Genomic DNA, 20,818 nt, shown 5'->3' on the forward strand with positions numbered 1-20,818 from the left:
ACACATTCCTGTGAAGGGCTGAAGGATGTTTTATCACATTAAGTTGTTTTTGTTAGTGAATCGTGTGCCAGCTTACCAGCTGAATATTATAGAAAGGGCTGCAGTATCTCAATTGGATGAAATAAAGTTGTCATGTCAGCAAATGTGTCCGTTGTAAAATTTAACACAAATGGATAATGCCCATCACTTCCAGGGTGCGTGTAGAACCCGATGGGAACTACCGCAGCAGCAAACGTTTTCCAAAAGCCAGATGAAGTTCTCAACCAGAAACTTCAGAAGACATTCCAGGAACCAAGTCTACTTGAAAAATCTCCCAAACCCCAATTCGCTAAAACCGCATTCCTTCCTAATAAAAGACTGGTGAGCCGGAACAATTTCAAAGCTTTACTTCAACCAAGTTTGTTATCCTAGTATAGTCTTGAACTCTTAGATTACAATCTTGTAATCAGATGATGATGTTTAATTTAGTTTGAAAATATACCAGCTTTTCTTGCTGTAAAATTACACAATAAAGTGAACAGAAAGATTAATAATGATTTTATTCAACGAGTGGTGTAACAGCACAGCATTCAATGTGAAACTTACACTTAAGTATTTGGCATCTAACTCAACCTTCTGTTCCAGTTGCATCAGCAGCTCATTGTGGAACACTTTCAACTGCAATGACAAGAAAACGTCAGCAACATTTAATTTCAATAATGTCAAGAGCACAAGAATCCCCCTGAACGCCCACACATATGTACTCTCACACACCCACATTGCAGAGGCACTGATTGTACTTTGGATCCTCAGATTAGTCATGTGCAAGTGATGCTTCCCTCCTCCATAAGTTCAGTTCCTTAAAAGCTATAATTTTACCACACATGCACAGTCTCTCAACACTAATTAACTTGGATTCTTATCCTAAGGGATGCACATTACAATTCTGTTTTGCCCCTTTTCCTAATCAAAGAATTGCATTCTCTGTACTAACTAAAAGTCTCAAAAAGCAAAGATGACAATTTTAATTTTTTTCCCCTCGAATAAAACTGCTATACAGCAGCTATGATTTTAATTTGCTGGCTAAATGTCAGACATTTCTCTCAATCAGCAAATAGGTTTTGAACACAGGCGTTGAGTGTTTAATCTGCCAAAAATATATTAATTTGTAGCTAGTTCGTCTGAAAAATATCCCCTACTCAAGGATAATTAAACAGAATTTACTTTACATAAATCTCTTGACAGAAACCTTTGCTCATCAGGTACAAGCTCTTGCAAATTCAGTGTGCATGCACACTGCCTAAAAGAAATACTTACCATTTCTTCAAGCTGTATCTGAATTTGCCTGTGGACCTCTGCCATCTGGAACAAGACATCCCCTGCAAAATAACAAACGGAAGCTAAAACAACTATTTCTACCATTTTAGAACATTAAGTACAGCGTGCACACAACATATGGACATAATGATTGAGGCAATTGGGATACATATTAGATGTCATATCAAAAATGGCGAACGAAAGTTTAATTAAAAATCTGTGATTAAAACTCTGCTCTCAGAGGTTTCTTTGCTTTTTCTTTTAATTACAGTTTTTTTTCCACTTTTTTTATTCACTCGTGGGACATGATCATCGCTGGCCGGCTGGCATTTATTGCCCAACCCTAGTTGCTCTTGATTGATGCAACTGAGTGGCTTGCTAGGCCATTTCAGGGGGCAGTTGAGAGTCAACCATATTGCTGTGGTTCTGGAGTCACATATAGGCCAGACCAGGTAAGGATGGCAGATTTCCTTCTCTAAGGGACATTAGTGAACCAGATAGGTTTTTCTGACAATCAACAATGGTTTCATGGTCATCAATAGATTCTTATTCCAGGTATCTTTTATTGAATTCCATCTGCCATGGTGGGATCCCCAGAACATTAGCCAAGATTCTGGATTAATAGTCTTGTGATAATATCACTAGGCCATCATCTCACATTTCTCTTTTTCCTCTCAAGTAACGACGCCTGTTCCTCTATGGTTCAAGAGTTTAGTGTCATATTTCCTTCAAACATCCCCATGGACATCATCAATAACTCTCTAATTAGCCTAAAAAGGTAAGAATGTTGCATTTGGAAAGCTGATGTTGTTACAAATTTAAACCTGCAATTTTGTCTACTCAAAACTAACTTTGAGCACTTCTGAGCTTCCTATTACTAAAGCTATCTTTGTCCTTCCCTCAGAATACACTCCCCTGTATTAGGTTTTAAAAAACCTAAAGTTTTTAAACTCACTCCAATCAAGATGTGATATACCACAAGACGGGGGGGGGGGGGGGGGGGGGGGCGGGTGAACTTATAGCCTTTATCACAACACTTGCAACAATCAGCAATGCAAGCCAGAAATGGAATGCAGAGCAGGAGCCTCTTTTAAGAACATAAGAACATAAGAAAATAGGAGCAGGAGTAGGCCATCTAGCCCTTCGAGCCTGCCCCACCATTCAATAAGATCATGGCTGATCTGTCGTGGCTCAGTTCCACTTTCCCGCCCTCTCCCCATAACCCTTAATCCCCTCTCTTATCAAGAACCCATCAACCCGCTTCTTAAAAATATTTAGCGAGGCAGCCTCCACCACTTTTGGAATTTGTAAGTATCAAACAATGAACATTTATTCATATTATGTAGAATTAATTCAATTTTGAGGACTTCATTTTAAAAGTGGATGCCAGTGATCCTCTGCGGTGTCTCTTTGTCACTGTACTGGAAAACATATGAAAGCAATGAAATAAGATACACCTTTGGGATATGATCTAGGAAATCATCAAAGCTGAACAAGTGATGAAGCAACTATTACACAGCACCTATAAAACTTAAATTCCTATCAAAAGTCCAGTAGCACAAATACTATTTATAGTAGTTTGCATGTGGCCGAGTAGTTCCTTCAAATTGCCCTATTTTAGCGGGCGAGGAATCTTGTATTGCAATTCAATTCAAATTTTTCTTTAACTACAAGTCATTCTCTAACAATGCTATTATGCAAGTGCAAATTACAGTTGACAACCAGTTCCCTCCCCTTCAGTGAGCAGTACTTTCCAAAATGATTTCCACACAGCCAGAAGTGATAATGGACATTTTTCTTCAAAAATCTTATCCCTCTGCAGCCTGCCAATTGTACTGAATTTGTTCAGTTCATCAACATACGGCAGGTGGCACAGTGGTTAGCATCATGCCTCACAGCGTCAGGGACCCGGGTACGATTCCCAGCTTGGATCACCATCTGCGTGGAGTTTGCACGTTCTCCCCGTGTCTGCTTGGGTTTCCTCCAACAGTCTAAAAGACCCGCTGGTTAGATGCATTGACCCAAATAGGCACCAGAGTGTGGCAACTAGGGGAATTTCAGAGTAACTTCATTGCAGTGTTAATGTAAGCCTTCCTTGTGACTAATAAAGAAACTTTAACATACCAGTGTCATGCCACAAAGCAGCCCAAATGGTGAGGGCAGCGATATATGGGACTGGCTCAGTATCAAAATTCAGCGATACCAACTTTAAGCCTTTAAAATAGTCTGTAAGTTAATTTTAAAAAATAACTTCACTGTCAATACATTTAACATATGTATTTAAATTGTTTTATATTGTATCAAAAATAAATTCAAAGATGCCATTTAATTTTTATGAGCACAGGAAGGCTATGGCCTAGTGATATTATCGCTAGTCTATTAAGCCAGAAACTCAGCTCATGTTCTGGGGACCCAGGTTTGAATCCTGCCACAGCAGATGGTGGAATATGAATTCAATAAAAAATCTGGAATCAAGAATCTATTGATGATTATGAAACCATTGTTGATTGTCAGAAAAACCCATCTGGTTTGCGAACGTCCCTTAGGGAAGGAAATCTGCCATCCTTACCCAGTGTGGCCCATATGTGACTCCAGAGCCATAGCAATGTGGTGACTCTCAAGTGCACACCAAGGGCAACTAGGGATCGGCAATAAATGCTGGCCAGACAGCGATGCCCATATCCCATAAATGGATAAAAAAAACCTCTTGGCCCATGGGCTGGCAAGAAGTTGTGAACACACAAACATTTCCAGCTTCACAAACAAGTCTTGAATCTAGTCAGCTCGCAAAGCCATGAATTCGAACGGAAGCTACTACACTCCTACGGAAGGCCCAAGCTGTGCTGCTCCTTCTCCCATTCTGATAGTCCACCTCCTCAAACATGAACAGTAACATTATATTGTAATAGTTCTCAGATCAACCCTATAAGCGCAGCCCTTTGTTTTGCTCCAATTAGCGGATCAGAATTCCAGAGGGATGCAAAGCTACAACACCTGGGTTAGTGGAAGGAATGAAAACAGGCATGAAAGCATGCCATCACAATCAGCACTTGCAAAAGAATATAAGAGGGTCTTAATAACACATTAGTGAACTTCATGAATGGGGCTGAACTCCTGCAAGCTAAGTCTGTGTCTATTAGGCCTATTCTCTATAAAAAATATAGTTTCCTTCACTTAAACTGATGTCACTATTAGCCACAAAAGGATGTATTCTCCCTCTCCATAATAAACATATGGGTAAAATGCTTCTGTGATATATACCAGTCATCTTGCAAGCATACGGAGCCTCTCTAGCAGCTCCAAGCAGATCCAAACCTTTCATGGAATGCTATCTTAATGAGATCTCCCCAGCCACACACTACCACAAATGGGTTAACTTGGAAACACTCAAAGGCCATCAAGGAATCTCATGTGTTCAGCATGGCTGTAAAAGCTCCATATGTTATAAATACCTAACCCTATGAAACTTTAGTTTCATTGACAGGTGCTGTGAAATCTCAGTCAGTGAATCCAACTGAATCAGAAGGAAGGCCACTTATCCTACTGGCCTTCTTTCCAAGAGGGTGTGATTCCCAGCATAGACTTATTGCAGCAAGAACCTCAATATATATTTGCCCAAGTACCATCTTCATCGAACCAATGGTATGTCAACTTCATGAAATATATATTTTTATCTATGCTAATAAAACATAAGAAAAGGAAAGTGTGCACATTATAAATCTACCACATACATTATGCTCCACTAGGTTGTCCTGACAATGGGCAATCATTGGATGCACAGAGCTGGTAGTTGCTCACACTAATAAGCTGCAAAGATTCTGCTGGCCAGCCTTCAATTTTCCACCCTCCACAAGGCTCATACTCATACTCTGCTGTCCATATTTTATCTTGCACCATGTCTCACACCCGTGCTTGCTGATCTACATTGGCACCTGGCCCCAACACCACCCTTATTTTCAGATCCCTCCAATGACTCCTCTCTTCTCGTTTCTCACCTCCATCTCTACAATCCTCTGAATCCTTGGTTCTCCTCCAATCTTGGCCGAAATGCTAGTGGATTTTAATGATTCCACTATCGGCAGTCATGCCTTCTACTGTTTAATCCCCAAAGCACACAAATGTGTCTCTCTTTTTGTGTGAGATGCTCCTACAGCCCATGATATCTCCCCATGTGGTTTGGGATCAAATTGTGATTGATAACATTCCATGAAGTGCCTAGGGATGTTCTTTGATGTTAAAAACTGAAGTTTTAAAAAATTAATACAATCTGTCATTGTAACATGACTTTGAAACAACAGGGAAGAGGGAATAAATAATGTGGGGCTCATTTGATTGCAAAGGCTAACAACGTGTAAAAAATATTATTATACATCTTACAAAGTCCTGATTTGTGTTCAAGGGGAACACCATTTCTATATTTGTGTCAAACTCTATTCAAAACAACTCAGGCTGGTTAGACCAGTCTTGGATGCCTGAAACTTTCACACAAGGTACAATATTCAGGTAACATTTATAAACTTTAGTACTAACCTTCAAAGAGTTTCTGATACTGATAAAAGCAAGGATCTGAAACAAACAGAAAATGCTGGAAATCTCTGCAAGTCTGACAACATCTGTAGAGAGAGAATAGAGCCAATGTTGAGAGTCTGGACGACCTTGGGCTCTGACAAAGGGTCATCCACACTCGAAACACTGGCGCTCTCTCTCCACAGATGCTGTCAGACCTGCTGAGATTTTCCAGCATTTTCTGTTTTTACTTCTGAGACTGTTATGTTTAGCTAACCAATCTAATAGCATTAACAAGGTTGGATCTGACTCAACCTAATGCAGCTTCTTGTGATAAGAACACAAGAACATAAGAAATTGGAGCAGGAGTAGGCCATCTAGCCCTTCGAGCCTGCCCCGCCATTCAATAAGATCATGGCTGATCTGTCGTGGCTCAATTCCACATACAATACAATACATATAATACAATAGCAAAAACCATTTTTGCCATTCAAGGTGGCAGTGGTGCAGTTTTGTAAAGATTTGTGGATCTCATAGTCCATTTGCAGGCTAGTCAACCATTGAGCGCTTCACAGCTAAGCCTAGTTCTGTTCCCAACACACCTTTGTTGTTAGTAAATGAAGCAGGTATAAATAGAAAGTCTGTTTGTTCCAGTTGCTAGCAGAAACCTGTTTCTATGCAAAGTCTGCCACTCCCAAATTATGTCAAAATATCCTCACAAAAACAAAGTTGTTATTCATGTAGTGTCCTCAAATATACACACTTATATTTAGCACTGCCTACAAGTCAAAAAAGGAAATCAATGAAATTTCAAAGTCCATGTTGTAATAAAAGCGAACATTTCAGAGCAGATTTTTAAATGACAACAGTTGTGGGCTGCCCCGTGTAGATTTGTATAGTCAGGTAGGTCTGGGTCTTACAATCTTATGCTTAGCTGCATCGATACATTCAGATATTATCTGGGTCATTAGCCATTATAGGCAGTGGCACCATGATTAAAAAGGGCAAAAAAAAGATTGGAATGGGGAATCCTCATTTCCCCTGGGATCACATTTTGCCTATAATTGGAATTAGATCTGACTGGATTTTAAGAATGGGAATTTCACTGATTTTTTAAAAAAAGTTAATTTGACTTACCTTGCAGTGCTGAAATTTTTTTTTTCAATTTGGTGGGGGTGGGTTGAGTCAAAAAAAAATTGGTCTGCACATGTTTTTGGACATTAGTGTTACAATTTGGGACCTGTCATTCTGATTCCCAATGTGGCAGACAGCACACAAATTCTGTGCTGCCTCCTCATTTAAACTATTTCTGTACGAGTTCAGCCTGACCCATACTGCTGATTGGCTGCAGGAACAAAGTTGGGGGAATTGTGAGACTTTAGCATGTCTTCTAGCTAGACTCTGGTCTTAAGGAAGCATGTTGTAAACAATTAATGCAATTTCAATCAAGGGAATTGGAACACCAGTGCAGAGGAAGCTCTGTGGATCATGGATGTGGACAGAGGATAGAGACAATATGACCCTAAAGAAATGTTCTCCATAGGGGCTGTGAACAGAGGCTATGGTGGTCAATTCCTGGAGACTGGCACTGAGGACCTGGCAGTGGCATCACAAGAAGTTATGACTTCAAGGGGACAGTTAAAATCAGTGAATGCATCTTCCGACATCTCCCACCCAGCACATCACCCAATCTCTCTCACAGCCCCATCAATCACCAAGTTGACTCCAATCAGTTCATATGCCTAGCATTCACTTACTCCACCTCATTTTCATACAACTTTCAATGATCCCAACCTCACACCCTCCAATATGCCTCCACCTATGTCAGGCACAACATCCAAAAACAGTGTGACACCATCACTGGTATTGTGCTCCTTCTCTTGCAGGAAGAGATCTACATAACAGAAAGGGTAACAGAGAACTAGCCTACATAACAGAAAGGGTAACAGAGAACTAGCAAGGGCACCCAGTCATTCAGATAGGTAAAATAGATGGTGCTCTGAATGAGGGGACTGTACAGAATATGGCCCACAGCATTGTGTGTCACCAAGACCATTTGTGATTACAGCACTTCTTACAACCCATCTCAATACTCACCACAATCTCATCCTGCCATTTGGTTTCAGAGCAAGTTGCAGATAGTGTGACCTTGGATCTCTTGCTTTACATTCAACTCCTGCCATCCTCCCTTCTCATATGACACATTCAAATACTAAAGAACTGACACCTGGCTAGCCACATTTTGCATAAACAAATAGGTGAGATTTGATCTCAAGTAACTGAGTAAGAGTACTGCATCTCCAAAGCATGTTAAACTAAAATGGCTCTAAAGAAGTCACAGAAACACAGATGTTAACTCTGTTTTTGCTCCACAGATGCTGCCAGACCTGCTGAGTTTTTCCAGTATTTTTTGTTTTATTTCAGATTTCCAACATCTGCAGTATTTTGCTTTTATTGTAGAATTAAAAATGCTTTGCTTTTCAAGTAGATCCCTTGTGAATGCAAATCAGGGCAATTTGTAACTTTTAATAACATTCCTCAACAGGTTTAAAAATAAATTGCCTTATTTTGTTATTGACATATTCTAAAGGTCAAAACAATTTGAAATTATCTCAATTTTTTTTTACAGAAAGGGTCCCTAGTTTGTACACTCTTATTTGCAGCTACTCCAAAAATAGCACTGATATCACATGCTCAGTGGAACATTTCAGGTACAAAATGAGTCATGTCAGCAGTACAAGAGGTGACTTTATCGCATACACTACCTAAAGTGCATAGCTATGGTGAAACCAGAGATTGTAGAAACCTGGACTTTCAACCCTTTTCAGTAAACTGCTGGAATCTGTACTGTGCTGAGATAACTTCTATCAGACTTCACATAAACATATTTTGAATAAAATAATGACCAGGGTCTGTAGGACTGGAGATGATCTTAACCACAACCTTTGGGCACAGTGTCACACTGTGCTTTGCAAGCAAATTGGTTTTCTCCTCTCATTCAATTGCATCCAAACTACTGACAAACATTTATAACTAAAAATACTCAGCAAAATATCAGAAGATACTGACAAATTAAAAGTTTAAATTAGGAGTTGAAGATCAACCTAAACTTTGCTGCATAAACTGGAGCTTTCTACAATTGTAAACAGCAAATTCTGATATCACATTTGAAGATTCTGAAGCTAGAAGTAACAAGTTGGATTTCATTTTAAAAAAGGTTAGCCACAAAACTGCATTTGTACAAATTAAAGTTGACATTTTGGGGATTTAAAGGCATTACACTGCAAAAGCATTCCCCCCCACCCCACACTTTTTGCAAAGGTATATTTTCACCAAATGCCTATGGTTTTTTGAAAGTAGGAAAGCACACTCCCAATCTTTGGGCCTCCTTTGGCTTAGTAAGGAATGTGAAATTGCAGTTTGCGCTTCTGTTACATATTAATAGTGCTTGAGCAAGGCAAAGCAAAGTTCATTTTTGGGGGTGCCGCATGTGACCGTTCCTCCTAGCACTGTTGTAGATAGCAATTTTGGCAACCTGGCACATTAGATGGAACATCATCGTCTTGTCAGATGTTGGGGCGGCATAATGGTCAGCACTGCTGCACAGATTTAGGGACCTGGGTTCAATTCCCAGCTTGGGTCACTGTCTATGTGGAGTTTGCACGCTCTCCCCGTGTCTGTGTGGGTTTCCTCTGGGTGCTCCAGTTTCCTTCCACAGTCTGAAAGATGTGCAAGTTAGATTGATTGGCCAAGATAAATTGCCCCTTAGTGTAAATTAGAGGAATTAGAGGGGTAAATGTCTGGGGATAGGGTCTGGGTGGGATTGTTGTCGATGCAGGCTCAATGGGCCGAATGGCTTCCTTCTGCACTGTAGGGTTTCTGTGATTCTATGGCACCACATTGTGATCCCATCGAAGCAAAGAAAGATCTCTTGACTGGAGCCGAAGCGCAAATTATGTATCTATTCTGCATCAGCATTAAAGGATGACGACAAGTATACACAGTAATTAATGTTTTGAGCTGCATTATATTCATTAATGGTTATAGCCAAATTCAAAATCAGTTTCGCAAATAAATAGTGATTTGTAAGCGCAGTTCTAATTCAGAAACGTCTGCCTGCTCACAATGTACTTAGATTTATGGTGTATTGTGTCTATGCACACTGTGTAAAGGAAGGTATATTTAATAATGTATAACCCAAGGATCTTCGGGCACAGCTTCAGAGAGAATTATTTGAGGGATAATACTGCTCCCATTTCAATGCTTCATTTATCTGAAATCAAACCAGATCTACAAAGGATAAATTCAGTCGTTATAGTATCAGAATAATTCAACACTCTAGCAGCCTGAAGGGAATCACATTCCCCTAAAAATACTGCTGTCACTTGCTTGGCCATTTTGGTGAATGGCATTTTAAATTCTTACTTAGCTTCTACACATCATTTCTTCACTAAGTTGCTTTGACAGTTCTTGTTGTGGCTGCTGCTGTCTGGAATTCCCAATGAAAATCAGTACAGTACATTTCTGACATCACACCACCTGTATCCGACAAATTGCAAAGCTACATGTCTCATTCATTTCAACCACAGAATCATTACCTTATAAAAGCAGCTTATCAGTAGTGGCGCTTCTTCTGCTTTCAAAGAGGTTTATAGACCAAATACCCTTCATCAAATCAACCCCAAAACGAGGCATATCTTTCCCTTGTTAAGATTATTTTGATCTGTTCTGTAGAAAATGCATTGCACATTGTGCCCATTTAGATAGAAAAAGACTCATTCATTTTTTAAAAAAAAAATCAGTTCTACAACAAACAAAATGTTTTAAAAAGTCATTCCTACCACCCTCAATACACATTTATTTTGTAAAATTATATGTGCGACATTATTGCATCACCTACATTTCATTTCTCAAGGTTCTTGGGTGTTTCAAGGTCAGCATTACCATATGCCTATCACTAGGAGCACCCAAGTATTGCTGGAAAGCACCTGGAAGTTCTTTAGACAATGTCTTGCTGGACTATTCTACCCTTTAAACTTGAGCCAGTAAACTATCACTCCAGTTCTCAATGGCTAAAGAAGTGATTTGAGGAATATTAGGACGTTCACTATCCCAGATTTCCTACAAAAGGAGGCATGGAGCAAGCAGAAGCACCACAACTGGCAAGTTCTCTGCCTCCCACACGAGGTAGCACTCAGCACAAGCAGATATCAGGGAAAAAATAGCATAGTGGCATTGTCACTGAACTAATAACCTAGAGATGCAGGGCAATGTTCTGGGGCTCTGGGTTCGAATCTCACCACGGCAGATAGTGAAATTTGATTTCAATAAAAACCTAGGAGTTAAAAGTTTAATGTTAAAAAGTCTGGTTCACTTTCAGTTCTTTAGGGAAGGAGATCTGCCATCCTGACCTGGTCTGGTCTACATGTGGCTCCTAATCTGCAGCAATGTGGCTGACTCTTAAATACCCGCTGAAGGGCGTCCATCCCATAAAACAAAATTATGAATCCAAATTGTTTTTAGAATACCAGAAAATCCTGCAAACTGTCCTTGCTGACTCCACGCCCAACTTTTTAGTCTGCACATTACAAAAGGAAGAAACTCCAAATGCATAGCCACTGCACTGATAATCAAATAATGAGTGTTCTCAGAACCACATGACATCCCAAAGTTCTTTAAAGACAATAATGTATTATTAGAATGAAGCCACTGTTGTAATGCTGGTAGACGTGGCAGCCAATTCGCAGTCCCACAATCAGCAACGAAATAAAGATTATATCATCCGTTTCAGTAATATGCACAAGCCTGAACATTAATTGGGAAACATGTTCATTATAAATCTGGCAGGTAAAACCTTGTGCACTTCGTTGAACTAAGTTACAAATACATTGCTACATTGTTGTGGTTGGCCTAACTGTAAAGTTTCCATCGCAGCTTTAAAGTGTTGCATCCCTTCCATTTTGTTAATGAGTGCTGTAGTACCATGCTTATCACTTGTTTCAGCAATCTACAAACCCAACTGGTAGATCTGCTAAGTCTTGCTTTATTTCAGTCAGGATCATTTTCCTTCTCACATTTCCTAGGCATAGATGGCTGCCAAAAAAATCCTCATCTAGACAGATAGCCCAATTCTGTCAGAACAGAAGTATCAATGTAAGAACAGTTTCATTTGATATTTTGCCAGGTCAGATTACAAAGCAAATTGAGTTTTTCCCCAATGATAAGCATATCTAAACTTTTCAAACTGATAAGCTTGTGTGGGCATCTTCAAACAACATTGCTAAAAAATTTTCAGGATCAGCAAGTACCCAGTTTCTTCAGGACTGCAGGAAAGTTTGCTCTTTTAAAAAGACAACTATAAATGAAAGTCAGTTGTTGCCTTTTGCAACATGGCAATGGCCGTCATTTGAAGCGGAACTTCCACAACACTTCACAATGCCTGGCATCTACCATCACTGATGAAGTCGGTCTGGAAGCAGGTAGCAAAAGTGAAATAGAAGAAATGAATGCAGTCAAAGATTTTAGATAATAAATTCCGTAATACACTATGTTCATATCATGAATCTGTATTACATGAATATCTGACTCCAATTTTAAGTATTTAATAAAAAAAGATTTTTGCTCATCAGGTGGAACATAGCTTTAATCCCAATAAATCCCCAAACACAAGACTTTAATCTTGTTGATCTTCTTTAATTTTGCTTTGATGGGACGTGAAATGACGACAAAATTCAGCAGTGATTCAGAGAAAATGAGGGCGGCATGGCATAGGACCATATGGCCCTTCTCTGCACTACTTCCATAGAATTAGTGTTTTATTGATTAGAACCAAATATTCAAAGGTGCAGCCTGACAAACACAATGCCCAACTGCGTCAACACAATCTCAGATCTGAGCTTGGTGAATTTGGCAACATGCCTCAGCATTCTGTTTGCTTGTTAATATTGCTCGGCAATGGCTCAATATGGTCAGAGTTCAGTTTTTACCCTCCCAGATTTCTTACAACTCCTTTCCCAGTTTGTATATATCCTGTTTTAAGTAGGTTGAATCTTTTTTTCCTTCTTCCACTGCCCAGGACTTTATTGCCATTGTATGTACTAAAAATTTAACCTTACATGATTCTGCTTGTACCAAAAGTGGCTTGTGTTCTTCTGTAATTCTTTGGTTGCTTCATTACTAGTCTAAATTGGTAATAAGCTGTAATTTTTTTTTTGTCTGCAAATCCAAATAATCAAACAGCCCATCTGAGCATCTCTTAAACCATGTGTGATACTACTGTAGTTATTTGCACAGGGATGTTGAACCCAAAAGCTGAGACAGCAATGTCTGACCATTTCCTTTTGGAGTGCGGTGTGCCCTCATTCTGGAAGCATACTGACTGTAATGATCAAATGGAAACTTTTGTTGTGATGTTAAAGTTGCAGAGTAAATGCATAAAAGGCCTCCTCTGCAGGAAAATACCTAGGTGTGCTCATTTGATGCTAGAGTACTCCTCCTTGCCTTTTGTTACCTCAAGACTTTACTATTCCAACGTGCTTTTGACTTGCTTCTTATTTTAATAAACTTGAGGTAACCAAAACTGCTGTTCAGGTCCTCAGTGACACCAGGTCCCTTTCATTTATCACCCCTGCAGTTGGTGACCAGTACTGGTTCTGAGTTAAGCAATGCCTTGGTTTTAAAATTCTTCTCCTAGCTTTCAAATCTCTTCATGGTCTCGTCCATCCAGACTTCCAACATCTCCTCCAATTCTGGCCTCAATCATTCCTTCAGCTGCCAAATCCCTTACCAAACTTCATGATGTTCTACTTCAATGTCCTATTTAAAAGCTATCTTTTGACCAACTGCCCAAACATCTCAAGTGGCTCAGTATCAAATTTTGATTGATAAGACTCTTGCAAAGTGCCTTCTGATGTTTTACAATGTGAAAAGATGTTACAAAAATACAAGTTGCTGTAGTAGGCAAATGAATACAGAATCTCAGCTGTGACACTACCCATGATCAGCACCAGATCGTATTTTAATCATGAAACACTGTCAAACAGCATGGTGGGGATACTTTTACTATGTGGACTACAGTAGTTCAAGATGACCCATCACAACCTTCAAGGGCAATTAGGGCAGGCAGTAAATGCCAGTTTTGCCAGTAATGCCCATACCTCAAGAATTTTTTCTAGAGTGACCACAGTCCACCATTATATCCTGAAGTTTAAGTGTTAGGTTTATTAATAACAGGGTGTGATTTATGAAATATGTTTCAATTGCTCCGATAACTCAGTTTATGGACTGCATCTCATTTCACTATTTTTGATACCAGCAATAACTAAATTTGGTTCTTTTTGCCTAAGAACCACTGCATATCTACAAACTGAGATCAGAGAGAGATCAACACCATTTGATAGAATGACCTGGCTAACCAGACTGCAGCTGCCTAAAAATGTGGTCAATCTTACGAACAATCATATTGAAGTGCTAATGCAAACAAAAGCGGTAAGAGATGCTGCAAGAGCAGGCTTTGAGGCCAGTGTGAACCCCACTTCAGATGTGCTTCAGTGCATTATGAAGCATAATGATGCTCACTGTCAAATGGCAGATGTGTGGAAATAAACTGACTATTGAAAAAGCATTTGAATGCCAATAAGCTCATCCCAAGTACCTGATATGATGAGTTACTCAAAATGAATCATCGCTGCAGAAAAATACCTTCAATGTTAACTGAAAAGTTTCATTTAAACCAAATATATTTGTTGGATTTTATACAATAAATTACAACTTAGAAAAGATAAAAGTGGGGTTTTGGATACATTTACAGAGCATGCAAAACTCAGCAGCTACAATACTGATAAAAATGAAGGATATTAAGCACACAGCTGACCTCACCTTTCTCCACCCACACCATATCACTCAAAACATTCTGTCTAGTTGGAGGAATTCCTGAATGTTTACTCTCAAATATTACTCAAATCCTGAATGGCATACTTTAGTCATTGTTTATTCTCCATGAATTATAGAAATTTTAATCACAGATGACTATTTTTCCTCAATGTCACTTCACCACATGGAAATACAAATTATCACCTCCCTGATTTGCATAGCCTGACACTATCTGCCAATTTTATTTTTAACTATTTAATATTCTATGCTATGCCTAATAAAAATGCTGAAGGGCAGGATTTAATGTTATTAAACTGATCATTACAAAGGCAAAGTTTTATAAGATGGTCATGTTTAAACAATTTCTTTATTTTAAGGTAAAATGGAGTAATGAAGAGAATTGTGTGATCTCCTTTTAGTTCTACCTGACAAAAAGCCTGTGTGCAGCATGGTTACCATGGGGACAAGAGGGGCCTGGTCAAATGTTGACGTAGAAGCAGACGTTCTTGGTATTGTGGACTTTCTGGCTCTGATACTTTGAGCCGCAATTTAAAGACATGGGAGGAAAGAGATAGAGACAGGGAACAGAAATTGCTGTTGTCTGTCTGCAGAGGGAAAGATTGTTTTCTGCTAGCTACCAGACAGAATGCGGAAGAAAATTTGTCCACTGGTTGAAAGAGATTTAAAGACACTGATGAGACCAGAAGAAATTACTGGATTGGGCCTTACTGCTTGAAGTTGGTTTGGGAATTCTCAGAGGACAGAGGGAGAGGAAATTTGGATGTCACTGGACATCATCGCTTGGCAAAAAAGGAGAGATGTGAACCTGTTGATTGCTGGGAGTGACTTCAGACTGTTTCCTGAAAGACTGCAATTTTGTAGAAAGCATGCTATACAGGTTACTGATCATATTGCGACATTAATAAATGTTATCTTTTCTGTAGCCTAGAGTATCTGTTGCCTGCTGAGTAACGTTTAGTCAATGTTGCCCTTTAGTTTATTTGGAACAGTAATATAGAATATTTTGTAGCAGCGTTTTATTTTACACTCACCTTCCTGCTTCATGGTTGCCTTCTACCAATTATTTTTCAAACAAGCAACTATTGAAACTTGTTCATATTTCAAATTACAATGTCTCTGTATACAGTATAAATCACAACAGCCCCTTCAGCTTAATCACTTAAATAATTAGGGATATAAACTCATAAGCAGTTCAACCATGGCTAAGCGGCTGACTTCGCATACTGTAACCAGGTTAGATGCTATTTTACAAGCCTTACAAGTCAAGTCATTTGCACCTGTGATGCAAGACAGAGGGAGTCACACCATTAGCAGAGGGATATCCTAATACAGCAAGCTCTCTCTGTAAAGAGCAAGTGCACTCTCTACAAGGTAAAGTACTAGGGGAAGAAATTTGTGTCAAGCAGTGGCACAAAACAGGCAACACTGGGACCAGCCACCCTATTATATGCTGCACCCAATATTCAGCTCCATTGCAGTCAATGGAATTAAATATCTGGTATTGAGTATAATGATGGCATCAATACTTCAGGTTGGAACACAAAAACAATTCTACACAGCGTGAGGAAAAGAAACAGATTCTATCTCCTACTTTGCTCATGGTCTAAGCTGGAAGATACCACATGGAGTGAAGGGTGAGTCTCTGTAGAGAGGGGAGGGCGGGAAGGAAAAGATGTCATATAAACCGCCCTTGCTAGATTATTTCATCAACATAGATCTTATAAATTAAAAAAAATGCCTTTCCTATCACAAAGCTACACAATCCAGCAGAATCTATTATATATCACCACCACCTGGAAGTTCCCCTCCAAGCCACTCACCATCCTGATCTAAAAATATATTACCATTCCTTCACTGTCACTGGATCAAAATCCTGGAATTCCCGCCCTGACAGTATTGTGGGTGCAGCAGTTAAGAACATAAGAACATAAGAAATAGGAGCAGGAGTAGGCCATCTAGCCCTTCGAGCCTGCCCCGCCATTCAATAAGATCATGGCTGATCTGTTGTGGCTCAGTTCCACTTTCCCGCCCTCTCCCCATAACCCTTAATCCCCTCTCTTATCAAGAACCCATCAACCCGCTTCTTAAAAATATTTAGCGAGGCAGCCTCCACCACTTCAACGGGCAGAGAATTCCAGAGATTCACCACCCTTTGAGTGAAGAAGTTCCTCCTCAACTCCGTTCTAAACCGCCTCCCCTTTATCTTGAGGCTGTGCCCCCTAGTCCTACTGTCTTTTTTGAGCGGGAAGAGTCTCTCCACCTCTATCCTATCCATCCCATTCATCATCTTATACGTCTCAATGAGATCTCCCCTCATTCTTCTAAACTCTAACGAGTACAAGCCTAGTTTATTCAGCCTCTCCTCATAGCTCAATCCCCTCAACTCCGGTATCAGCCTAGTAAACCTCCTCTGCACTCCCTCCAGGGCCAAAATATCCTTGCGCAGGTGCGGCGCCCAAAACTGCACACAGTACTCCAGCTGCAGCCTCACCAATGCCCTATACAGCTGCAGCAAGACCTCCCTACTTTTATATTCAATCCCCCTCGCTATGAAGGCCAGCATCCCATTCGCCTTCCTGACCACCTGCTGCACCTGCAAGCTGGGTTTTTGCGACTCATGCACAAGGACCCCGAGGTCCCTCTGCACCGTCGCCTGCTGCAGTTTTTCGCCACGTAAGTAATAGTCCTTCCTACCATTCTTCCTACCAAAGTGGACCACCTCACACTTGCCAACATTAAATTCCATTTGCCATTTCCTGGCCCATTCGCCCAGCCTATCTAGATCCTTCTGCAGACTCTCCACACCCTCCGCACAATTTGCCGTTCCCCCAGTCTTGGTGTCATCAGCAAATTTCGACACCCTGCACTCAGTTCCCTCCTCCAGATCATCTATATAAATGGTAAATAGCTGAGGCCCCAGCACCGACCCCTGGGGCACCCCACTAGTCACCAACCGCCAATCCGAATAGCACCCATTGACCCCCACTCTCTGCCTCCTATTTGACAACCAATCCTCTATCCACGCTAACACCCTACCCCCAACTCCATGTCCCCTGACCTTCTGCAATAAGCTCTTGTGAGGTACCTTGTCAAACGCCTTCTGAAAATCCAGAAAGACCACATCCACCGGCTCTCCTCTATCCACTGCCCTAGACACATCCTCATAGAACTCCAGTAAATTTGTCAGACACGACTTCCCTTTAATGAAACCGTGTTGCGTCCGCCCTATCAAGCAATTCCCTTCAAGATGCCTCGCAATTTCCTCCTTAATGACGGATTCTAACATTTTACCTACCACAGACGTTAAACTAACCGGCCTATAATTCCCTGCCTTTTGCCTGGCACCCTTCTTAAACAACGGCGTAACATTAGCCGTTTTCCAATCTTCCGGCACTTCCCCGGAATCCAGCGACGTCTGGAAAATAACCACCAAGGCATCCACTATCACCTCCGCCATTTCTTTCAGAACCCTCGGATGCATTCCATCCGGTCCTGGGGACTTGTCCACAATCAGCCCCTCCAGTCTGTCGAGCACCACCTCTCTAGTAACAGTAATGTCATTAAGACCCTCCATTCCTACCACCTTTCCATCGCTAACACCCGGCAAATTATTCACGTCCTCCTCCGTGAAGACAGAAACAAAAAAGTTATTCAAGACCTTAGCCATATCCCCATCCCCTACCACTAGCTCCCCTTTCTCATCCTCTAAAGGACCAACGTTCACCCTAGCCAGCCTCTTCCTTTTTATATATTTATAAAAACTCTTGCTATCCTTTTTTATATTAAGTGCAGCTCACACTATCGTTCTCAAGGGTAATTAGGGGTGGGCAATAAACGTTGGACCTGCCAGTGAAGCCCACATTCCATGAATATGTTACAATGTCCTTGCTGTAGTGTTATGTGTGCATGATTAAGTTAGTGACGTGTGGTGCGCACAGTTTAATTCTCCTGCAACAGTTCAAAATGAAATGACCTAGTCCCCTTCTGTAACTAATATCACTGGGTTTAAAAGGTAAGGAGATGTCAGTACACACCTGGTGGCCAGTGATCTCCTCAACTTATTTGGATCACCTTATGGGATCAAGAAGGAACTTAAGACTGTTCTCCCCGAATTGGCATTTTTTTTTAAATGATTTGCCTCTTCCTGAGAGATTATATGTTGCTGTGGGAAAGTACTCTGGGGGATGGGTGAGTCAGGGTATTTAGTTGCATTGTGATTGATCAGGATAGGTTTGACACACCAAACCTTGTATATCTACATTTTCATAGATTTGCAAATGTTCTCAATAAAAACAAATTAAGCATGTTTCATGAACAACTAATAACCCATTAAAGTTTGCCAGCATTGCACTGTAAGTACAGTACAGCTGTGTTTAAACAAAAAATTAATTAAAATTAATGATAAAATCCTTGTTCTCCAAAACTTCTAGGGTATCAAATTAGGATTTGATATTTGGCTTCTTAGTGAAATAGCAACAGAAAACACTGTCCAAATTTTCTCTATTATTAAAACAATGTATCTTGCCGTTATTACTTCAAATATTCACTGCTGCAACGTATATTCAGTTATATAGTCAACCAATAACCACAATGCTGAAAACAAAAGCCAAATCTCCACGAATACATTGCCAAAAGACAAAAATTCAAAAAAAGACTTTTTTTTAAAGACAAAGGAGGGCAAACCATTTCCAAAACATAGTTTGAAGCTTTTTACTTCACTAAATTGAGATTCACAAACTATTTGTCTTTTTCCTGACCATGAATTTAGAAAGCAGCTGAACATGGGTTCACTAACAATTTGAATGGAAAGACGGTACAGTCTGCAGCCTTAATTCATAAGCAGAGGTGGATTGGATTCTTCTGTATGAGTTACAGGAAGTAACGCCCTACCCCACCCCACTCACCCACGACTCCCCCCAGCAACACACCCTGCAGAGTTTTATTGGAGCGCTGCAAAAACTTCGGCCACAAATTCCTTTGTTACAAAACAAGGTTAGCAATGCATAAGTCTCAAGAGAGACATAAATAACTGTACAGCAATTCCCACTACTGAAAAACATAATCACAAGAAGCAAATAGATTAGGTTGCTGCGCTAATAAGTTGTTTACTGGTGACTTTGTCACGACAGTGCTGCAGGTCAGCTATCCTCAACTTTGAACAAACTGCCTTTAAAACACAGCAAAAATCATTTCCAGCATCACTTTTTTTAAAAAGCTGTACTCAGTCGGCTACATAAGGAATAAAAGATTCATGTAGATTTTTAAAACTTCAATAATATGATTAATCAAATGCAGCATTCAAAAACATGTTGTTATGGATTTACATCCATTGGATGGAACACGTCATACGCCAAACTAAGATCACAAGTTACTTTATACAAATATAGGAACAAAAACACCTGGAACTCAAAGCTCAGTTATGAGGTTTCCTTTCTGGGCATATGGCTCCTGCTGGTACTATAAAATATTTTTATTTTGCTTTTATACTAATAGTCTGGCACTTGCATCGGTCTGGTTTCATTAACAATTCTGTGCCAATACTATCTCTGAAACACCTCAAAAGATGCTTTACCACTGACCCTATGCACAACATTGCCACAAACATAGTGCTAGCAACCTGCAAACGTTAATGACAGCTGCTTAAAGACCATCTTCTTGTGTTACTAACACATAGAAACAAATCTCCAACTTCAGGAAAGTGTCACAGCGACAAAATAAAAACAATTTTTAAGAACATATTACTATTACAGCCTACCTTTTAATACATGAAAAATGTTCAAAGCGTTTGTAACAAAAACCAGACACCCAATCAACATAGAAAAGATGAAGAGGAAAGATTCGCCAAAAAGGTGGATGTTATAAAGTTTACAATTTTACAAAGAGAGGAAATGGAGAAATTTCTTAGAACAGGACTGAGACAAATGAAAGCACAGCTACCAAAGAGTTTGGTACACACAGATTCTTGGATATGGAGTATTCTACAGCTGAAGTAAAAATGTTCATATCCTTTGATATTGTATTTATTGCTATACATTTCCTGCTAAATTAATATACCATAAGCTTTAGGAGGTGTCTAGATATTGGGTTCTTCAAACATTTATTTATTTTGGTCATTCTCCAATAT

The 20,818-nt window shown here is 39.9% G+C and overlaps 1 protein-coding gene across 3 annotated transcripts in view; it reads right to left on the minus strand.

Moving 5' to 3' along the window:
* baiap2b (BAR/IMD domain containing adaptor protein 2b) overlaps nt 1–20,818 on the minus strand; it is an 86,022-nt gene that overhangs the window by 35,892 nt on the left and 29,312 nt on the right. For all 3 annotated transcript variants that reach the window (XM_080209482.1, XM_080209480.1, XM_080209481.1), the window contains 2 exons: nt 1,297–1,358; nt 586–657 (listed from right to left, as the gene is read on the minus strand). In XM_080209482.1, the coding sequence (XP_080065608.1) occupies nt 586–657; nt 1,297–1,358 (134 nt within the window). The remainder of the gene's footprint in view (nt 1–585; nt 658–1,296; nt 1,359–20,818) is intronic.

The sequence above is a fragment of the Carcharhinus amblyrhynchos genome, chromosome 21 (assembly GCF_965287045.1).
Source record: "Carcharhinus amblyrhynchos chromosome 21, sCarAmb.v2.hapA, whole genome shotgun sequence".
Classification (NCBI taxonomy): Eukaryota; Metazoa; Chordata; class Chondrichthyes; order Carcharhiniformes; family Carcharhinidae; genus Carcharhinus; species Carcharhinus amblyrhynchos.